At 39.9% G+C, this 18,265-nt stretch overlaps 2 protein-coding genes and 2 pseudogenes across 8 annotated transcripts; 2 read left to right on the forward strand and 2 right to left on the reverse strand.

The window, feature by feature from the left end:
• Nucleotides 1-624: 624 nt before the first annotated feature.
• Nucleotides 625-4,289, forward strand: LOC104725404 (protein GAMETE EXPRESSED 2-like; annotated as a pseudogene). The gene is made up of 12 exons (XR_015573099.1): nt 625-784; nt 875-1,213; nt 1,296-1,750; nt 1,822-2,033; nt 2,126-2,181; nt 2,262-2,403; nt 2,506-2,814; nt 2,883-3,007; nt 3,120-3,337; nt 3,431-3,658; nt 3,752-3,981; nt 4,069-4,289. The product of XR_015573099.1 is annotated as a protein GAMETE EXPRESSED 2-like (transcript).
• Nucleotides 4,290-11,764: 7,475 nt separating this feature from the next.
• LOC104728727 (uncharacterized) lies at nt 11,765-13,546 on the reverse strand. Its single transcript, XM_010447672.2, has one exon. The coding sequence runs from the start codon at nt 13,544-13,546 to the stop codon at nt 11,765-11,767; it is 1,782 nt and encodes a 593-aa protein (XP_010445974.2).
• Nucleotides 13,547-14,556: 1,010 nt separating this feature from the next.
• On the reverse strand, nt 14,557-15,899 carry LOC104728728 (uncharacterized; annotated as a pseudogene).
• Nucleotides 15,900-16,201: 302 nt separating this feature from the next.
• On the forward strand, nt 16,202-17,378 carry LOC104725406 (DNA replication complex GINS protein SLD5-like). Of its 6 annotated transcripts, none has more exons than XR_015570491.1 (4): nt 16,202-16,400; nt 16,565-16,626; nt 16,821-16,925; nt 17,066-17,378. XR_015570491.1 is itself a non-coding variant. In XM_010444070.3 (3 exons), exons 1-3 carry the CDS (start codon nt 16,278-16,280, stop codon nt 17,156-17,158), a joined length of 321 nt encoding a protein of 106 aa, XP_010442372.1. In that variant the 5' UTR covers nt 16,206-16,277; the 3' UTR covers nt 17,159-17,378. The 6 variants fall into 6 exon arrangements, 2 of the variants coding, with proteins under 2 accessions (XP_010442372.1, XP_010442373.1); XR_757905.3 differs by having other exon boundaries at nt 17,072-17,378; XR_015570492.1 differs by having other exon boundaries at nt 16,206-16,400; nt 16,825-16,925.
• Nucleotides 17,379-18,265: the final 887 nt, after the last annotated feature.

Here is an 18,265-nt window from a genome sequence, read left to right on the forward strand (position 1 = left end):
CATTACTTGGCTCTTCAAACCAATACGATAGGTTTCTGGATTGGTTTGGGTTTTACTGTTTTAGTTTCTTGGCCTGGATCTGTTTTGAAACCGAACGTAAATGCTAATAGGAAAACAAAAGTCTTGTGTGGTGGTTAACATTGATTCGATTAGATCAGATCAGATTATGTATGTATATGATGATTACATCATATTCTCAAAACAAATGTTCATCATACAAGATATATGTATATGAAAACCAAACTTTAATTTGCATATTAAACACTGTAAACTGAGTCTAAAGTTGCAGTGTAGTTAACTGAATCTTGTTAACGTTTTTGTCACTTTAACGATGAAGATAAGTTAAGACGTCTACATGCAGCATCTATATAATTAATGTCATACTTGACAACCATCGTATAAACAACATTCATGAACATAATAAAGACGCTCGATCTAAACATTATAGACTTCCGAATGTTGTGATCAGAACAAACTGATAAATCAATAAACCCTTTTTTCAAAAGAAAGAAAAAACTGATAAATCAAACGGTTAATAATTGCACTAATGACACGTGTTGCTTTTCCATCCATCGATCAAAACCCAAAATTATTTCATAAAAAGAAAAAAGAAAAAAATGTCCCAATTCAAAAAACCCAAAAAAAAAAAAAAATCAGAGCAGTTGATCCCCAAAGAAAACATCAAATCGATGATACAGTTTCTCCTTCTTTTAATCAATGGCTATCAAACTGTTAACTCTCTTCTTCTTCTTCTACAATGCGATCTCAATTTCCCAATCCACAGGTTCGTTTGTGTTTTTCTCTTCACTAGCATTATTAATTGTACTCGACGGGGTTTTTGATTTTTTTTTGGAGTGTTTTCTCTTTACCGTAGATGAAGAATCTGGGCTCCCGAAATTTACATTCAGTTGGTCGGATGATAAGAGAAAGTTCAAATCTGGCGAAATCGCTGCGATTTCGATCAAAGTTGTCGGGAATTTCGAAAACCATGGCAACGCTTCGTTAGGTCAGAGAGCGTTTAAGCCCACAGTTACTGTAAACGGCAAAATCGGCAACAGTTGGTACATTTCTGGGGTTTGGCTACATCTCGGCGAAGATATTGGAAATTGGAAGATTTATTTTACTCCAATCATGGTTGGGATCTTCAACATCGTTATAGACGAAGACAATTTCAAAGTGTTGGATTCGTCGCTACACTTCGAAGTCGAAACAGGTTTCTTTGAGTTTTTTGATGTTCCTCGAAATTTTTGGATTAAAAGTAATCAGAGAGATTATACTAATAAATTTTTGTGAAGGGATGATGTACCCATCGGTATGTGTTGTGTCTTGGATGGGACTAAGGAATGTGTTTGAAGCCGGGAAGGTGATTGAGTTTCAGGGGTTTTCTTTGTCTCTTCTTTATGAGCCATGTTTGAGCAGGACCTTTGGATGTTTCCAATTGTGTGAGCATATGGAAGTCAGAGCTAAACACATGGCAGATGTTTTCTAAAATGGACATCTTCTTACACCAGAGAGATCGATTTGGAAACCTCGTTTCTGGTTTTTACGAATTCGATGCTGATGTGGTGGAAAAAGAGACTGGTTTGTCCATACCGGTATCAGATTTCCAGTTTGAGTATGTAGAGCCGGGGATTCAGTTTATGTCTTTTAGCCTCTTTTGAACCAGGAAATTTCTTGCTTACTCTTTCTGATATCAAGCAGCACAATGTGAGCATCTCTGGTATGCCACATGCGTATACAGTATATATAGGTCAGTGTTTGCCTAAACTGCTTTATGGTATGATGTTTTTCTTTTAGTCCTCTTATTTGTTTTCTTGACAGGTTATTGTGATGGATCAACAAGTATAGTAAATGGTTCAGGGATCAATGCTTCTATTGCTGGGGAGTCTCTTGGCTTCTCTATTTACTTGAATCGACTGATGCTTATGGTTACCCCTCGTCAGTCCAAGCGGATAGACTTCAGGTCAGAATCCTACTAGACGCTGATTCCTCATTTATTCTGCCAACCATACAGCCAAGAGACACCCTCAATGGTACAATTTCCTACTTTCCTTCTTCTGCCAACCATACAACCACAAGCCACAATTTCTTCACTTGTGGCTTATTTTGGCAAATGATTTAACAGGGAGTGGATCAAGTTACCTAACTGCTACCCCCTTGTATGAGCAACATGGCAGAAGAGTAAGAAGACTCTCTCTCTGCATTTGTGCGTATGCATACCTGATTAGGCCTAGAGACTTAAGGGGAGTTCTTTCTTGCAGGCTTCAGGTAACCTAGCGACTCAAGCGAGTATTTTCGACGTAACTTATACTGCAAAAAGGAGTGGAATCTATAAAATTCTTATATCATCTGGAAACATAGTCCTCAATGGAGGCCAGCCTTTCATCACGGAAGTATATGCAGGTATCCTGCTCCTTACCCGAATCTAGACAACTAGATATTTCCAATGTTTAGAGAGTGTCTAGTAAATTGGAAAAGGCCCATTCTCACTCTTGCTTTTCTCAGGTGAAGTTAATGTGGCGGCGTGTAGTGTGACCCAATTCAGTGGAAAAGTGCCAAAGCAAATCAAGAATGAAATTGTGGTGTTGCTCTTGGACGGCTTCTACAATCCTGTACCGTCACAACCGTCCCGTTTGAAGTTGGAGATCACCTCAGCTAATACTTCAAGTTTCACTACATGGGAATTTGTAGATAATAATGATGGGACCTATACTGGTAGTTATCTGGCCATGGAGGTGGGTACTTACCACATTTGCGTTTCCGTTGACAATAAACATATCCAACCTTGCCCCTTTGAAGTAAATGTGTACAGCTGTAAGTCCATTACTTTTCTTCTTTCACACCATGATTTGCATGTTTTTGAGATTCTGCCATGATTTCAGATGGATACTTTCCAAGAGCCTATAATGATCCAGTCAGTGTATGGGAAGATGAGTCAATATCTTTTAAACCACTGGAAAACGACTATTTTGCTGGCGGCAATGCGAGCATGCTCGGTTTCTCACAAGTGAGGATCGAAAGTTGCATTTCTTCTATGTTTTTGCAGATAGTTAAATCATCTGACGGCAGCAAAATCTTTGTCTGTAAACTGTTGTTTTCTATTTGTTTTTGGATGTTAGCCAGGTCATGGTTCTCTTCTGAGAGATGGAAACGTGCTTAGATACACGCCAATCAAGGACTTTTCAGGAAACGACTCCTTTCCTTATATAATAGCTGATATAAATGGAAACTTAGCCGCAGCTACAGTCTACATCTCTGTTCTTACTGCTCCTCCTCAGTTTGTCTCATTTTCCGGCGGATTACAAGCAACTGAAGATCTTATTAGTCCGAGATATGGGCAAGCATTCTTCGTCTTTTCTTGTTTACGTTAGTTTATCTTACTAATACTCCACTGCAGCTATAGTAATCCTGTTCTTGAATGTTATTACAGTGGCTTCTCTGGGTTGCAGATAAGCTACTCAGACCTGTCAGAGAACATTTCAGTTACAGTACAAGCACTTTCGGGATCGGTCATTTTATCTCCAATGCTGATGTAGTTTAGACTGCCTTCAAGTGGAAGACTCTCAGTTAGCAATGGAGGTGAAAATGGAAGGCTCTTAATCTTAGAAGGACAAGTAGGAGTTATCAATCCTGCACTTCAGTCCATTCAATATCTCGGGTATACATATATGGAATCACAGATAGTTATTATAGTATTACAAGAGTTTCAGATGCCACTCTCATTTTTATTCTTTGGTCTTGTCTGCCTCAGAAATGAGAATTTTGCTGGTGTTGATTCTCTTCGGCTGTCCACAAAGAACAAGAACGGGATCAATCATCTGGATGTTCCGGTTTTTGTTGAACCTGTAAATGATCCGCCGTACATTAACGTTCCTCAATATATAATGCTGGAGAGTAACGGGAGTGAATCACTCATCTTTCACCCGGAAAGAGACAAGTTCAACTTTTCAGCTGGAGATCCAGATCTTGTTCATTTCCCCGGTAATGCTAACAATTTACAATTCACTCTTGATCACTTTCAAGCTAGCAACACATTTCTCTTTTTGAGTGATGAAAGCAAAATTTCAGGTGGTGATTCTCAATTTTTAGTAACGTTTTCTGTGGAAGTCACTGACGGGTTTCTGCTGACAAACTTACCGTCGGAGCTTATAAACTCTGTTATTCCTAGAATATAGATGCAGATCAGATCATACGTATCCAACTACGTCTTCTTTATAGAACAGAACAAATACAGTTTGCAATTGTTACAAACCAGAAACTTACTTGATGATTCTTTCTTTCTTACAAAACTGAAACGTATGTTGATAGAGGCTTGCAGAACGCAATCTCCTAAGACAGAATTTCACCCCTACTATGGTGTAAGTAGCTTTAGTGGGTGTCTATCTTGCAGGATACAACTATCGATCTCTGTATTGACACCTTACAAAGACCCTAGCAAACCTACTCTGAGATTTCCAGAAAATGATTTTAGAGAAGAAGAAGATTGAATCAAGTTCAATCTCTGTTTCTCTTATTTGTGGTTCTCTCATATTGTTTCTCTCTCTGAGAAAATAGAATCAATATGCTTAAACCAAGAGATGCTTAAACCAAGAGATGCTTAAACCAAGAGATGCTTAAACCAAGAGATGCTTAAACCAAGAGTTACTTAAACCAATGGATGCATCTCTTCTATCAACCGGTGCTTACGTAAACTTTATAATATATGTTAACTATATTATAAACACCAACAATACCCCACATTTTCTTATTCAAACTCAACAATACCCCACATTTGAATAGAAAATAAGTTTCAACAATTTCTGAGAAAATAGAATCAATATGCATCAGTGAAGGTGTCTTTTGGACTTGAACCTTTCCTAGTAAACACTTATCGGATTAACTTTGTAGGTAGTGAACCCTTGTCTTGAACTAACCACGTTTCATAGCAAACCGAGACAACAAGTGAAACACATATATCATCAGCTCATTTCAAGTCTATACGGTTGTGTTCATTTTGGTCCTGAACAAATCCCAGCTTCGTGAGAGCTCTAGAGAATTTAGCCATATCAATTCTCATAGGTGCGACCACGACACCGACTCTCATATAGGTAACATTAATTAAGAATAGTCCATTCTATTCCACATTTTAGAAAAGATATTAATATTATTAAGAATAAAATATTCATCCCTTTAATCTTCAATGGAAATACAAATTACTTCATAGGAATTAGAAATGTGTATTCTTCTCTTGAATCTTCCTCAGCCAGTTCGCCTCTTGAACCTAAACCATGGGATCTCCAATGTTGCTAGGTAAGGTTTCCACCAAGTGATGACTCATTGTGTTGGCTTTAAACCCATTCCCCTCGAAGTGAATACGACTTGCTCTTTCGGTAGGCGTTTAGTCAAAGGATCAGCCAAGTTTTCCTTTGATCTAATATAATCCAATAATATCACCTCATTGGAACACAATTTTCGTATTGTAGCATGTCTCCGACGTATGTGCCTTGATTTGCCATTGTAAATTTTATTTTTTCCTCTATTTAAGGCAGCCATACTATCACAATGGATACATAGTGCAGTTACGGGCTTTGGCCAAAAGGGAATATCTTCAATAAAATTTCTAAGCCATTCAGCTTCTTCCGCAGCTTTATCTAATGCGATAAACTCGGACTCCATTGTAGAGCGTGCAATACATGTTTGTTTAGATGATTTCCAAGACACAGCACCACCACCAAGTGTAAACACATAACCACTTGTGGATTTGCTATCTGTACTTCCAGAGATCCAATTAGCATCACTATATCCTTCTAATACAGAAGGAAATTTCGTGAAATATAGACCATAATTAATTGTATGCTTTAAGTATCTCAATACTCTAACCAAAGCATGCCAGTGATCTCTATTTGGATTACTTGAATATCGACTTAATCGACTCAAAGAATAAGCCAAATCTGGCCTTGTACAATTTGTAAGCCAAATCTGGCCTTGTACAATTTGTAATGTACATGTGGCTTCCAACGATTTGTGTGTATTGTAACTGCGACACACTTTCTCCTTCATTCTTTGACAGCTTGCATGTTGGATCAAACGGAGTAACTACCGGTCTATCATCAACGTGACCAAATTTCTTTAGAACTTTCTCCACATAATGAGACTGAGTAAGCGAGTAACCATTTGGTTCTCGTTTAATTCTAATCCCAAGAATTATGTCAGCCAATCCCATGTCTTTCATTTCGAAACTTTCACTCAACATCTTCTTTGTGGCATTGATAATGTCTTTACTTGTTCTCATTATCAACATATCATCCACATATAGACATACAATGATCGTATCAATTTTGGTTTGCTTAATGTACACACACTTGTCACACTCATTTATTGTAAAACCAAACGACCTCATTGTGTTGTCAAACTTCTCATGCCACTGTTTTGGGGCTTGCTTAAGTCCATACAAAGACTTCTTAAGCTTACAAACTTTCTTCTCTTGCCCTTTGACTATAAAGCCTTCGGGTTGTTCCATATATATTTCTTCATCTAGTTCACCATTTAGAGGGAGCTAAGCTTTCAATCGTTTCTTAATTCTCAAGCAAATAGTTGGTTCATAACACTTTGGGAGAGGAGAGTGCCCCGAGACTGTGGAGATGGAGCGCGGTGATCTCTACTTCATACGTTACAAGATTGTAAAAGGAGCAATCGAATCTGGCCAAATTGACTTTATATGAACTCAAAACATAGCATAAGTTTTGGGTGGTGCTAGTACCTTCTGTAGTTCTTCTGTTCAATGTTTATGATTTTGAGTTATATAGTGAAATTTTATATTGTATGAGTTTCCTTATGTCCTGATAGAAACTTGTCATTATGTGGCTCGTCCGTAGTTATCGTCATTGATCTTCTTAGAATGTCTTAATAAGTGTCCCAATACAATCTTCTTAAATTAACGAACCATCTTTTGCATCATCCGTCTTCTCTACACTCTACCAACCATTCTACGAGTGCGACCTTACAAATATCCGATTCTACACCAACTTTTCCTTCACTAAAATAATAAAAATGAGAACAAAAGGATAAATGATGGTGATTGTAAAGATTGAAATCCCTACATAAAATAGTACTAAAACTTAACCATATGTTAACCATGGCCGTAAATTTTTTTAAAATAAGATTAAGATGTTGCTGCAGCATATCTTATGCAAATCTTTGATCACCGGGTCCTTGATTGCCGTTGACACCAGCTGCTTGCAAGTCTTCACTTTGCCACCAGATAGAAAAAGAGCAAGATCCTCCTCTAGAATTGCAGCTGTTTGTAGTCTTTGTTCGCGCACGTCAACAGCCTGAAGACCGAACAAGGCATTAATGCAGCTTGGGGAGAACTCATACACCCAATCTCTAACAAGCACATCAACTGAGTTCCCTTCAACCTTAACTGCTGGAAGATTCGCCCAGAATTCGTAGACAACATCAGAATAATAAAACCCGATTTGAGTGACAGTTTTCAATGGACCAGCTTGATCAAGCAGATCCCTAGCTGGATCATCAACTCCCAGAGAGTAGCAAACCTCAGCGGCAATGGTTCGAGAAGCAAAGAAACCATACCTTCGAGCAGCCTCAGCAGATATGAACCGTTTTGAGTCAAATTCCTTTGAAGGGGCACCGCGAGACGAGGACACACCCTTGTCCTTGCCAAGAGACGGACGCTTGGAGTCGCGGCTGTCCGCATCAGCAGCTGGTTGTCATTTACGCAGCCGGGACGAGATTCCCTGATTTGACAGAGTAGGCAAAGGGACATCACCAGTGAGATCAACCACCGGATAACGAGATCTTGTCCTTCTTGGTAGAGAAGACGAAGAGTCGCATGTGTCGTGATCCGCTTCGACAGACATCGGCCTGGGAGAAGGATTCTCAGGCACTGGAGGCACTGTAGTTGCTTCATCGCGGGGTTCGTAGATGACCATCACCGTTGTAGGATCAATCGGAAAATAGGGAGACGGCGGTGGTAGGGCTGACGGAGGGGTGTGAAGCTCCTCATCTGAGTGGAATCATAGTGGAAACCGCTAAACACAGATTTCATGGTGATCAAGAGTTAGAGAGCAAAATCAGAGGAGAAAAAAAAATAGAAGCTTAATCGACAAAGATCTGAAATCGCAAGGATGAGAGAAACTCAAAAACCCTAGCCGCTCCTTTTATACACCCTCATGAACCTTAATGGACTGTGAAGCCTCGGCCCATCAACCAACTCCACCCTGAAAACACTCAACGAATTTGTTATGGTACATCGAATACTTTTCCCTTTTTTAATCTCAAGAGCATTAATCATAGGATCCTAATAAATCAGATTCTCCACCTCAGTAAGGAAAACTGTATCTGGTCACGACTCAAATCATCAAATACACACATCCACTAACAATGAACGTGAAGGCACCCAGATCGAGAAAAACACATGTGAGCAAAACAAGATTTTTTTTTGTTATATCTTTTTAAAAAAAAAAAAAATTTAAACACAAAACACAGTATTAACCGTACCTTTGCTGTGTTAACCACTTGTTCAGAACATTTGCTAGGAGCTATCACAACCTCTTGAATTGTTGAAAATCAGATACTTAGTGCAAGTGGTTAGTCTTTCACACTGCCATGCCTTTAGTCTGCAATCCAACCCAAACATGTTAAGGCAGCTGGATTGGTTAACGCATAATTTTTTTATATATATATATATACATATATATATATATATATATGTGTGTGTCTCAGCCTTCTCTTAGTTGTTTCACCGACATGTATAATAGTGACATCATGAGAAATTCGCCACCAAATCAGAGTTTTCCTCTAGAGAATGTATGTATGTGTCTCTTCACAGCTCTTTGACCTTCTTAAACATGACAACATTTGACAGGATGGATAGACCGGCATGACAGGCAGCTATTTCCCACGATTGCTTTCAGAGTGCTAATCTTCTATATATTCTAGGATTTCCATGACCTGTCCTAGCACATGTTCCTGTCTCTGATCAACACATCTTAGGTAAAACAGGTTAGAACTCACAAACACCAATGGACTTCCTCAGATTTACAAATCTGTTGAAGTCCAGAGGTTTGGTAAACAAATCAGTTAACTGCAAATCAATGCTCACGTGGTCAATCTCGATCAGTTTCGCCTCAACTAGTACACGAACAAAGTGGTGTCTAATATCTATATGTTTGGTTCGTGAATGCTGAACATGATTCTTTGAAATATTTATTGCGCTCAAGTTATCACAATGAATTAAAAGAGGATCAGATTCCATACCATAATCAGAGGCCATTTGTCGCATCCACAGAAGTTGTGTGCAACAGCTTCCTAGCGCAATGTACTCAGCTTCAGCAGTTGATAGAGAGACACTGTTTTGTTTCTTGTTGTGCCATGAGATAAGATTGTTGCCCATGAAGAAGCAATCTCCACTTGTGCTACGACGATCATCCACAAAACCTGCCCAATCAGCATCACAATATCCACTCAGACTGGTGTTGGTATCCTTGGTATAATAGATGCCAAAGTCCAATGTCCCTTTGATGTACTTGATGATCTTCTTTACAGCCAATAAATGCAACATCTTAGGCTTGGCATGATAACATGCACAAATCCCTAATGACAGACATATGTCTGGCCGACTAGCAGTCAAATACAACAAACTTCCAATCATTCCTTTGTATAGTCTCTCATCTACATCCTCCCCTTCTTCTTCCTTGGAGAGTTTGTCGTTTGCGCCCATTGGGATCTTTGCTTCTTTACTCTTATCCAAGCCAAAGCGTTGTACAAGCTCCTTAGCATAAGTACTTTGAGAAACAAAGATCACATCAGCTGATTGTTCAACTTGCAATCCCAAAAAGTACCTTAGCTCTCCCACCATACTCATTTCGAACTCCTGAGACATGCTTTCCACAAACTGTTTTACAAGCGGCTGACACGTGGAGCCAAAGACAATATCATCCACATAGATCTGAACAAACATCAGATTATTGTTGTTGTTGAGAACAAACAACGTTTTGTCAACACTCCCTCGACTGTATCCGTGATCCATCATAAACGTAGTCAATCTCTCATACCATGCTTATGGTGCCTGCTTTAGACCATACAGAGCTTTCTTTAGTCGATAAACATGCTCAGGGTGCTGCGAGTTCTCAAAGCCCTTTGGTTGCTCAACATAAACCTCATCTTGCAGTATTCCATTTAGAAAGGCACTTTTAACATCCATTTGATGCAAAGTGAACTTAAGAGCACATGTCATACCAAACATAAACCTGATTGACTCCAACCTTGCCACCAGAGCAAAGGTTTCACCAAAATCAACTCCCTCAATTTGAGAATAACCTTGAGCTACCAACCTTGCTTTGTTCCTTACAATGCAGCCACTAGCATCACTCTTATTCTTGAATACTCACTTTGTTCCTGCGACGTTGACATCAACAGGACGTTGAGTGAGCTCCCAAACATCACTTCGTTCAAATTGTTCCAACTCATCTTGCATAGCAGCAACCCAAAACTCATCACGAAGCGCCTCCTTGTGATTCTTGGGCTCAATGGAAGAAACAAAACATGCAAATTGCACTACATCAGAGTCCTGAGAGACAGACTCTGGAACAACAGCCTTTTGTTTCTTCCGAGCCAACTGAGCAAAATAAATATGCTTCCCTATGGTAACTCTACCCCCCTGAATCGCACCTATAACATCAGTAGAGGAGTGATTCCTATGAACCTGAGAAGGCACAGGATCCGAACCAGATGGTGATACAGGCGTGTCAGAGACAACAGGACTGGCAGCTTCTGGCACATACTTCTCAGCATCAGTTACCAGGTCCGTGTCGGAGACAATAGGGACCAATGCCACTCGTAGGAATGAGGTGTCGTCAAACACTACATTGACAGTCTCCTGAACAGATCTCAGACGTTTGTTGTAGACACGAAAGGTAGTGCTATGTCCATAATAACCCAAAAAGATACTTTCATCACTTTTCGAGTCAAACTTACCCAACTGATCCTTATCATTCAGTATATAACACATGCATCCAAACACATGGAAATAGTGCACAGTTGGAGACTTCCCTTTCCAAAGCTCATAGGGAGTCTTACTGGTCCTTGGGCGAACATGCACACGATTGATGATGTAGTAGGCTGTGTTCACAGCTTGATCCTAGAACCGATGAGGCACTTGATTTCCATGTAGCATAGCTCGTGTCATTTCTTGCAGCGTTCTATTCTTACGTTCGACAACACCATTCTGTTCCGGCGTTCTTGGTGCAGAGTACTGATGAGTAATTCCTTGATGTCCACAGAATTGCTCAAACTTGTCGTTTTGAAACTCACCACCATGATCGCTTCGAATGGTTTCGATTGAGCACTTCTCACTTTTAATTTGCAAGGCAAGAATACGAAAACACTCAAGAGTATCAGATTTATCACGAAGAAACCTTACCCAGGTGTAGCGAGTGTAGTCATCCACCATCACAAAGATGAATCGTCGACCAGAGATACTCTGAACTTGTGTAGGCCCCATCAGATCCATGTGAACCAACTGTAAAGCATGACTTGTGCGAATATCTGTCAGAGACCCATGAAATGCTTTGATCTGTTTTCCCTTGTTGCATGGACCACATACAAAGTGTGGATCACCTTTCAGCTTTGGCAGTCCGCGTACAACTTCTTGGTTTGCCAATTTCAACATTGTGCGCACATTCAAATGACCAAGTTTCTGGTGCCACAGCTCTGTGTCTAACTCAACAGTGGCATTAAAACATGGCATTTCTGATATCCACATTTAGCAATTATTCCCAGATCGTTTACCTCTGAGTTTGACAGACCCTTGTTGATCAACAGCTTTGCAATCCTTCTTGGTGAAAGTAACATCTAAGCCCTCATCACACAGTTGACTGACACTGATCAGATTGGCCTTCAATCCATCTACCAGGAACACATCATTCATTTGGGGTTGAGTGTCACCACTAGTTGCACCCTTCCCTCGAATTGTCCCCTTTCCTCCATCTCCAAACGTGACTCTTCCAGCAGCAACATCTTCTATGTGAGACCAATTTTTGAGAGCCCCTGTCATGTGTCTGGAGCATCCGCTGTCAAAAGACCACGTGGCCTGTTCAACTTCAGTTCTATTTGCTGCGTGTGCAACATGACAATAGAGATCATCTTTTCTAACAAACCCTTCCCTAACTCTTCTAACAGTTGGGTAGAAGCTACCATTCTGCACTAGATTTGTCACACGATTCTGAAACTTCAAGCACTGGGCCTTGTAGTGATTTAGATGACCACAGTACCAGCATCCTTTTCTCCTGCTGAGACCAACAGGTCGCTGAGCAGCATGGGGATAGCTTTGTGGACCATACAACTGTCTCCCCGGCATCTCACACTGCATAAACATCTGCCTGGGATGCAAGGTTACCTTAGGGACCTGATTATGAAATCCGTTTGGTGCAACAGGTTGTGCTTTGAGTTTTGGCTCAGAGTTCTGCGCTTTAACAAACTGTGTGGACTTGTCAGAGTTGATTCCTTGATAACCCAGACCCCACTTTGCAGTGCTTGATTGTCCAGTACTGAGCAAGAAGTCCAGATCTTTAGTTCCTTTACTCAACATCCTGATGCTCTTCAGCTGTTCTTCCAATTGCTTCTCAAGACGCAGAGACTTGGCTTTTTCTTCACTCAGTTCCTTAGAAAACATTGCAATGTTCATCTGAAGCGTATTTCTTTCGGCAAACAACTCACTGTTATCTTGAGTCTTTTGCACAATCGGTTGAATAAGAAAACTTATTTGATCTTCCATTGACAGGCCAGCCTCCTCCCCATCTGAGTCTGACTCAATTTTCTTGTCAATGTCTTTTTGCAACAACATAACTTCATCTTCTTCATCTTCCTCGATTACTCCCAGCAGAGCCACAAAGTTGTTCAAAATTTCACTTTTGTTATCTTCTTCATGAGAATCACTTTCACTCCATGTGATGTAGGACTTCTGATTATTTCCTTGGGAGGGACAATCAGTCTTGGTATGACCAAAACCTTTGCATCCATAACATTGCAGTGAGTGCTTCCGTTTGTTGTTTGGACATTCAGCCTTGTAATGACCATATCCTTCACACTCAGCACACTGGCGTTCTGACTTTTCATTCTTCCTGAACCCCTTGGCAGAATCTGCACTTGCAAGTGATGGAGTTCCCTTCCGCTGACCTCTTTCCATCTTGCAAAAATACTTCTTAACCAACAGACCAACCTTCTCTTCGTGCTCAAGCTCCTGCGATTCAACAAGCTTCTGTTCTTCTGCAGCTTTAAGAGCAAATGACTTAGCATTCATTTTCTCTTTCTTCTTTAGTTGCATCTCAAACGCCTGCATCATCCCAACAACCTTATTGTACTTGAGCTCATCAGAATTAAGAGACACATCAATTGCAGACATGTGCGGTTGAAACTTGTCAGGTAAACTTCTAAGGAATTTCTTGACCAGTTTCTTGTCCTTGTATCGTTTACCCAAAACGACAGACTCTTGAGCAATACCACTCAACCGGCTACTATAATCCGCCACAGATTCGGTTTCAGTCATTTGCAGATTCTCAAAGTCAGACGCAAGATTGTCCAACCTTGTCGCCTAACACTACAAGTTCCTTCAAAAGTCACGACCAGAATGTCCCACGCCTCTTTAGCTGACACACAACCTTGAACTTGGTTGAAGATATCTCTTTGCAAAGATTTGAAGATGACTGACAACGCTTGCGAATTGTGTTTGGCCTCAGCCTTTTCTTCAGCTGTCCACTTCTTTCTGTGTTTTTGCACCAATTCACCATCTTCATTCTTCTCAGTTGGATGAGACCAGCCGTCCTCCACTGCAAACCACGCTTCCATGTCAATGCTTGAGATGACCTGCTGGATCGAGACTTTCCAGTAACCGAAGCATTCCGGATCCAGTTTCAATGGCCCTTGTAAAGTAACAACCTCCAGTGATTTCTCCATACCCTAGTCGCAAGATCTCACCTGTTGAAAAAGATATCAGACTTTTTATCAGGTGTCTGCTCTGATACCAATTGTTAAGCTATAGAGATAACACAACACACAAAACTACACTTGGAACGCGCCAAGCAAACGCTTTTAATAAATCTTATAAAAATCCACGTTTCTTACAAGACTTGAAAAATAAAGCTCACTCTTCTATCTATCTAACACAACACCTTGTGTAGATCTAAAAGAGTATACTACACACACTCACCTTCAAAGCCTTTTGTATTTGCTTGAAGGTTTACAAATCTCACAAACTTTATCCCACGAGTGCTAACTCTTTTTGCGGCTAGCCCTCGTCATTTTATAACCCCACAAACAATCTCTAACCTAGATCTTTCTGAATCCTAACTAAAAGGAAATATTCCTTATCTCTAAGAAAATATCTTCCCTTCTCTCTTCTTATCAAATATACTCTCAATATCTTCGAGTATATCTTGATTCCTTCTTCCTTCCTTCTCACGCATCTTGTCATCGTATCAACAATACTTCTCCACATCAGCACGTCATGCCACGTCAGCATATCAGCCCTATGAGACACTTCACAGCTGCCTGTTCCCTTCACAGCTGCATGTTCCCTTCAGAGCTCTGTTGCACTTTCAAGTAGTGTTTTGTTTGTTGGTATATAGAGACATCGCTGAAACTTTGGGCAAGCAGAATAAGTAGCTGTCACCAGATATTAACAGTTTTATGCCGTTCGAGGTAGAGAATGCTAGAAGTTGATGAAACTGAGCTATCACAATTACAAACAATCAAGAAATCTCATGGAATGGGCAAAAGAAATGCATTAACAAGAAAACCAGAGAATTGCTACGATGACAGTCATGCTTCTTGTTGTAAATGCTCATGAACTGATTCTATAGAATTACCTTTTTGGTTAGCTACCAATGCAAATTCAATAGTTTCAGATAATATATACAAGTTGATTTGTAATTCCTATTTTGATCTGAGAAGATTAATGAAAAGAATTGTTTTTGAAATAAACCAACAAATACAACACAAAACATAGAACCAAAAACACAAACGTTATACAGTATTACATAACTGAACTGAAGCTCAAAGACAGTGATCGAGGTTTTCCTGAGTTGATCAATATCCAGCTCTTGATCGAAATCCAAGTTAACTTGAGTAAAAGAGTTGTTGTTATTGTCGGTAACGCAGAAGCTTTCACAAAGCGGGAGGTGATCTGATCTTGGTCTTCAGGTAAATCGCCAGTGAAGACCGTGTCCGCTATGAGAGAATCATCATCTGGACAAGTGGACTGTTCATCGATAGCATGAGGAGGAGGGATGCAACAAATTATTGGAGAAGTAGACTGAAGATGATTAAGGGTTTGATTCAGCTCTTGAGTTGCGCCGTCTAAGATAAAATTGCTTTTCTCGTTGTTCTTCAGGTCCTCGTGATCATTAACGAAAGCTTGATTATTATTAATGAAAGAAGCTTCATCCGCACGCAATTCCTTGAGATTACCCAACAACGTCCACATGGAATCAATTGCATCACTAATCTCTCGCGAATTCTCCGATCTGATAAGCCTCTCGTTGTTCCACCAAAACCCTAACCCTAGATCCTTACGAGTCAAATAGATACCAACGTCCTCCCTCATCGCTTTGTCATCCTCGGGATTAGGAACAGGAACATGACGTTGTCCCGAGAGAAAAGCAGAGACAACGCCATCGACGGAGGAGTGACCGAAGGAGTAGAATGAGAAGTTGGACTCAGATGAAGGAGGAGTCGCTAAGACAGCGATTTGTGCGCCCGAGAGAAGACAAAGTTGAGAAGCTTTACTGAAGAGTCTGTTGACGTTTGACACAGATAGGTCCTAGCGAGTTCTTCTTCATGATCTTCTTAATCTCAATCTTCGTCTTCATTCCCCCTTTCTTGACCATTCTTTTTTTTTTTTTTTTTTGTTTCTTACAATGAGAGAGAGAGAGATTAGAGAGTTTTTTTTGTTTCTTACAATCAGTGAGAGAGACTTTTCTTTTGTTGTGATTTGCCAAATATCCTTTATATGATTTCCTAATTTGTAGTAAAAGGAAAAAGAAATAACCAAAACCTAAACCCTCACATCAAAACCGATAACAAACATAATTAATTTACTAAACCGAATTAATCCATTGCTACGTCGGTTCAAATAAAATCGAATGGGCTTAAAGGCCCACACATTTGTTGGGCTCGATATGAACCCTAAAATCGCGTAACGAGAAGGCGGCGCGTGAGATTCTAATGGCGTCGAATTCGGAAACGGGGGGGGGGGGGGATCATCGGCGGATTACGAAACAATGATGTTAACATCGGACATTAAGCTATTGAAGAGGGCGTGGCGTAACGAGAAAGCGGCGCCGGGGATACTTCAGTACGAAGGAGCTCTTGTTGAAAGAGCCAAAGAGCAGAACGAGTTAGTGGTAAAAATCTCTAAATCCCTAACTGATTTGTTTGTGTTGGGTTTTTTTTTTTGTTTTGTTGAGTTTTGAAATGTTTGTGAATGACCTCTAAATCAGAATATATATATTGGAAATGTTGAGTTTTGAAATGTTTGTAATATCCTTTGGTGGTGTCTCTTAATCAGATGGATTTGGACAGAACCCAATTTCTACACAGAACTTATCTCAGGGTTAGGCTTCTCTCAAGGTGTGTGTTGTGTTGCCACCCTATCTTCTACTTCCACGAGTTTCATATTAGAAGTTGTGTCTGAGTTTATCAACGTTTGTTCTAAACGTTATATGTAGTACAAATGTGTTCTCAGCGATATTTGTAACAAATTGTTGCTATTATAGACTTTGCTTATATGTCATTCTCCAATGGTTTTCATTTGACTGTTGTAGATAGAGAAGTTTTTGTTCCACAACCTCAAGTCAGAAGAAGCTGAAAGACGGCTTCCTGAGCAAGACAAGGTGTTTGCTACAAGGTTATTCTTACATATAAGCAAGGTTTGCATATTCTTACATAAGAAGTTTATATTTTCCATTTATTAGGAATGTAAACTTTTGGAAATCTGTATTTACTACTTTGGACAGAGTACCACATCGGGAAAATACATCTCAGTTGATATGTTTTGTTTTGGTATAAGATACAGAGGCAGTTGTTGAAAGAAAGTTATCTTTGCGCTTGGGGCAATGATGCAGCTGATGAGGTTGAAAACTATTTCCAAACCCCTTCATAGGTGTAAAAGCCTTTGAGAATATCTGGAAGGGCTTCTTTCGGTGTACTGCCCTACAATTTTCAGTTTAAATTTTGTTTTCTCAACTCATGGCATTGTTTCTTTGTCTGACCTCTTTCTATACGGAAGGCTAAGGGCTCGAGAATTTTCTAGAAGGGATCCCTTGTGTCAAAAGGTGTAGCCCTCTAATAAGGGATATGAATAAATGGTCTTTCGCTTAAAACACTGGTGTTACGTTGTCTTCTACAAACTCGAATCGAACCTTGTTATGCAAACGAGACTCAAAAAGTGCTAGAGGTCAGGTAAACTGAGAAAGAAAAACAAAAGTTGCGGAAGCCATTGATTACAAGTCCTTGGCAACATGATTATTTGGTTATTATAGCACATTTTATGTCACGACAAGGTTTTCTATCAAATGATCAAGCTATTTGCAAGTTACAACTTATGCTGTGGATAATAAAAAATCAATGTATATATGTTTCAAGAACTTGGTTTTTTAACTTTTTATGCAATAGCTTCGATACAGAAGAAAGCAAGGAGAATAGGACAAAGAAAAACCAATTAATATCCATATAGTCATGGATACAATAAATTGATATACATTTAAGAGTTGGGGAATGAAGAGTATACAAAGTTTTGATGGATATACATATAGAGTCTTACTTATTTAAGAAAACAGAATGGTATATCACAAAAGAATGACGTTTTATTCCTCTCATTAGTGTTGTTCAGTAGAAGTAGGTTTAGCCTTGGGCTTCTTGACGATCATCACGGAGCAATGTGCGTGATGAGCTAAATAGTCACTTACGCTCCCCAAAAACACCCTCTTGACAGCTCCATAGCCATGGCTACCAAGGACAAGAACACACGCATGATGTCTCTCCACGGCTTCCAACATTATATTCCTCGGATCTCCTTCAATCACTTCCGAAGACGCGATCTCAACGGATTTAGCCGAGCATACTTCGGCGCACTTCTTCTTAACCAGTTCAGCAGTCTTGTTCAAATCTTGTAGGGCTGGGCAAAATAACCGATAACCAAATAACCGACCGAAACCGAACCGAAAAAAACCAAACCGAACCGAACCGAAATTCTTCAAATACCCGAATG

The sequence above is a fragment of the Camelina sativa genome, chromosome 11 (genome assembly GCF_030686135.1).
Source record: "Camelina sativa cultivar CO46 ecotype springtype chromosome 11, ASM3068613v1".
Classification (NCBI taxonomy): domain Eukaryota; kingdom Viridiplantae; phylum Streptophyta; class Magnoliopsida; order Brassicales; family Brassicaceae; genus Camelina; species Camelina sativa.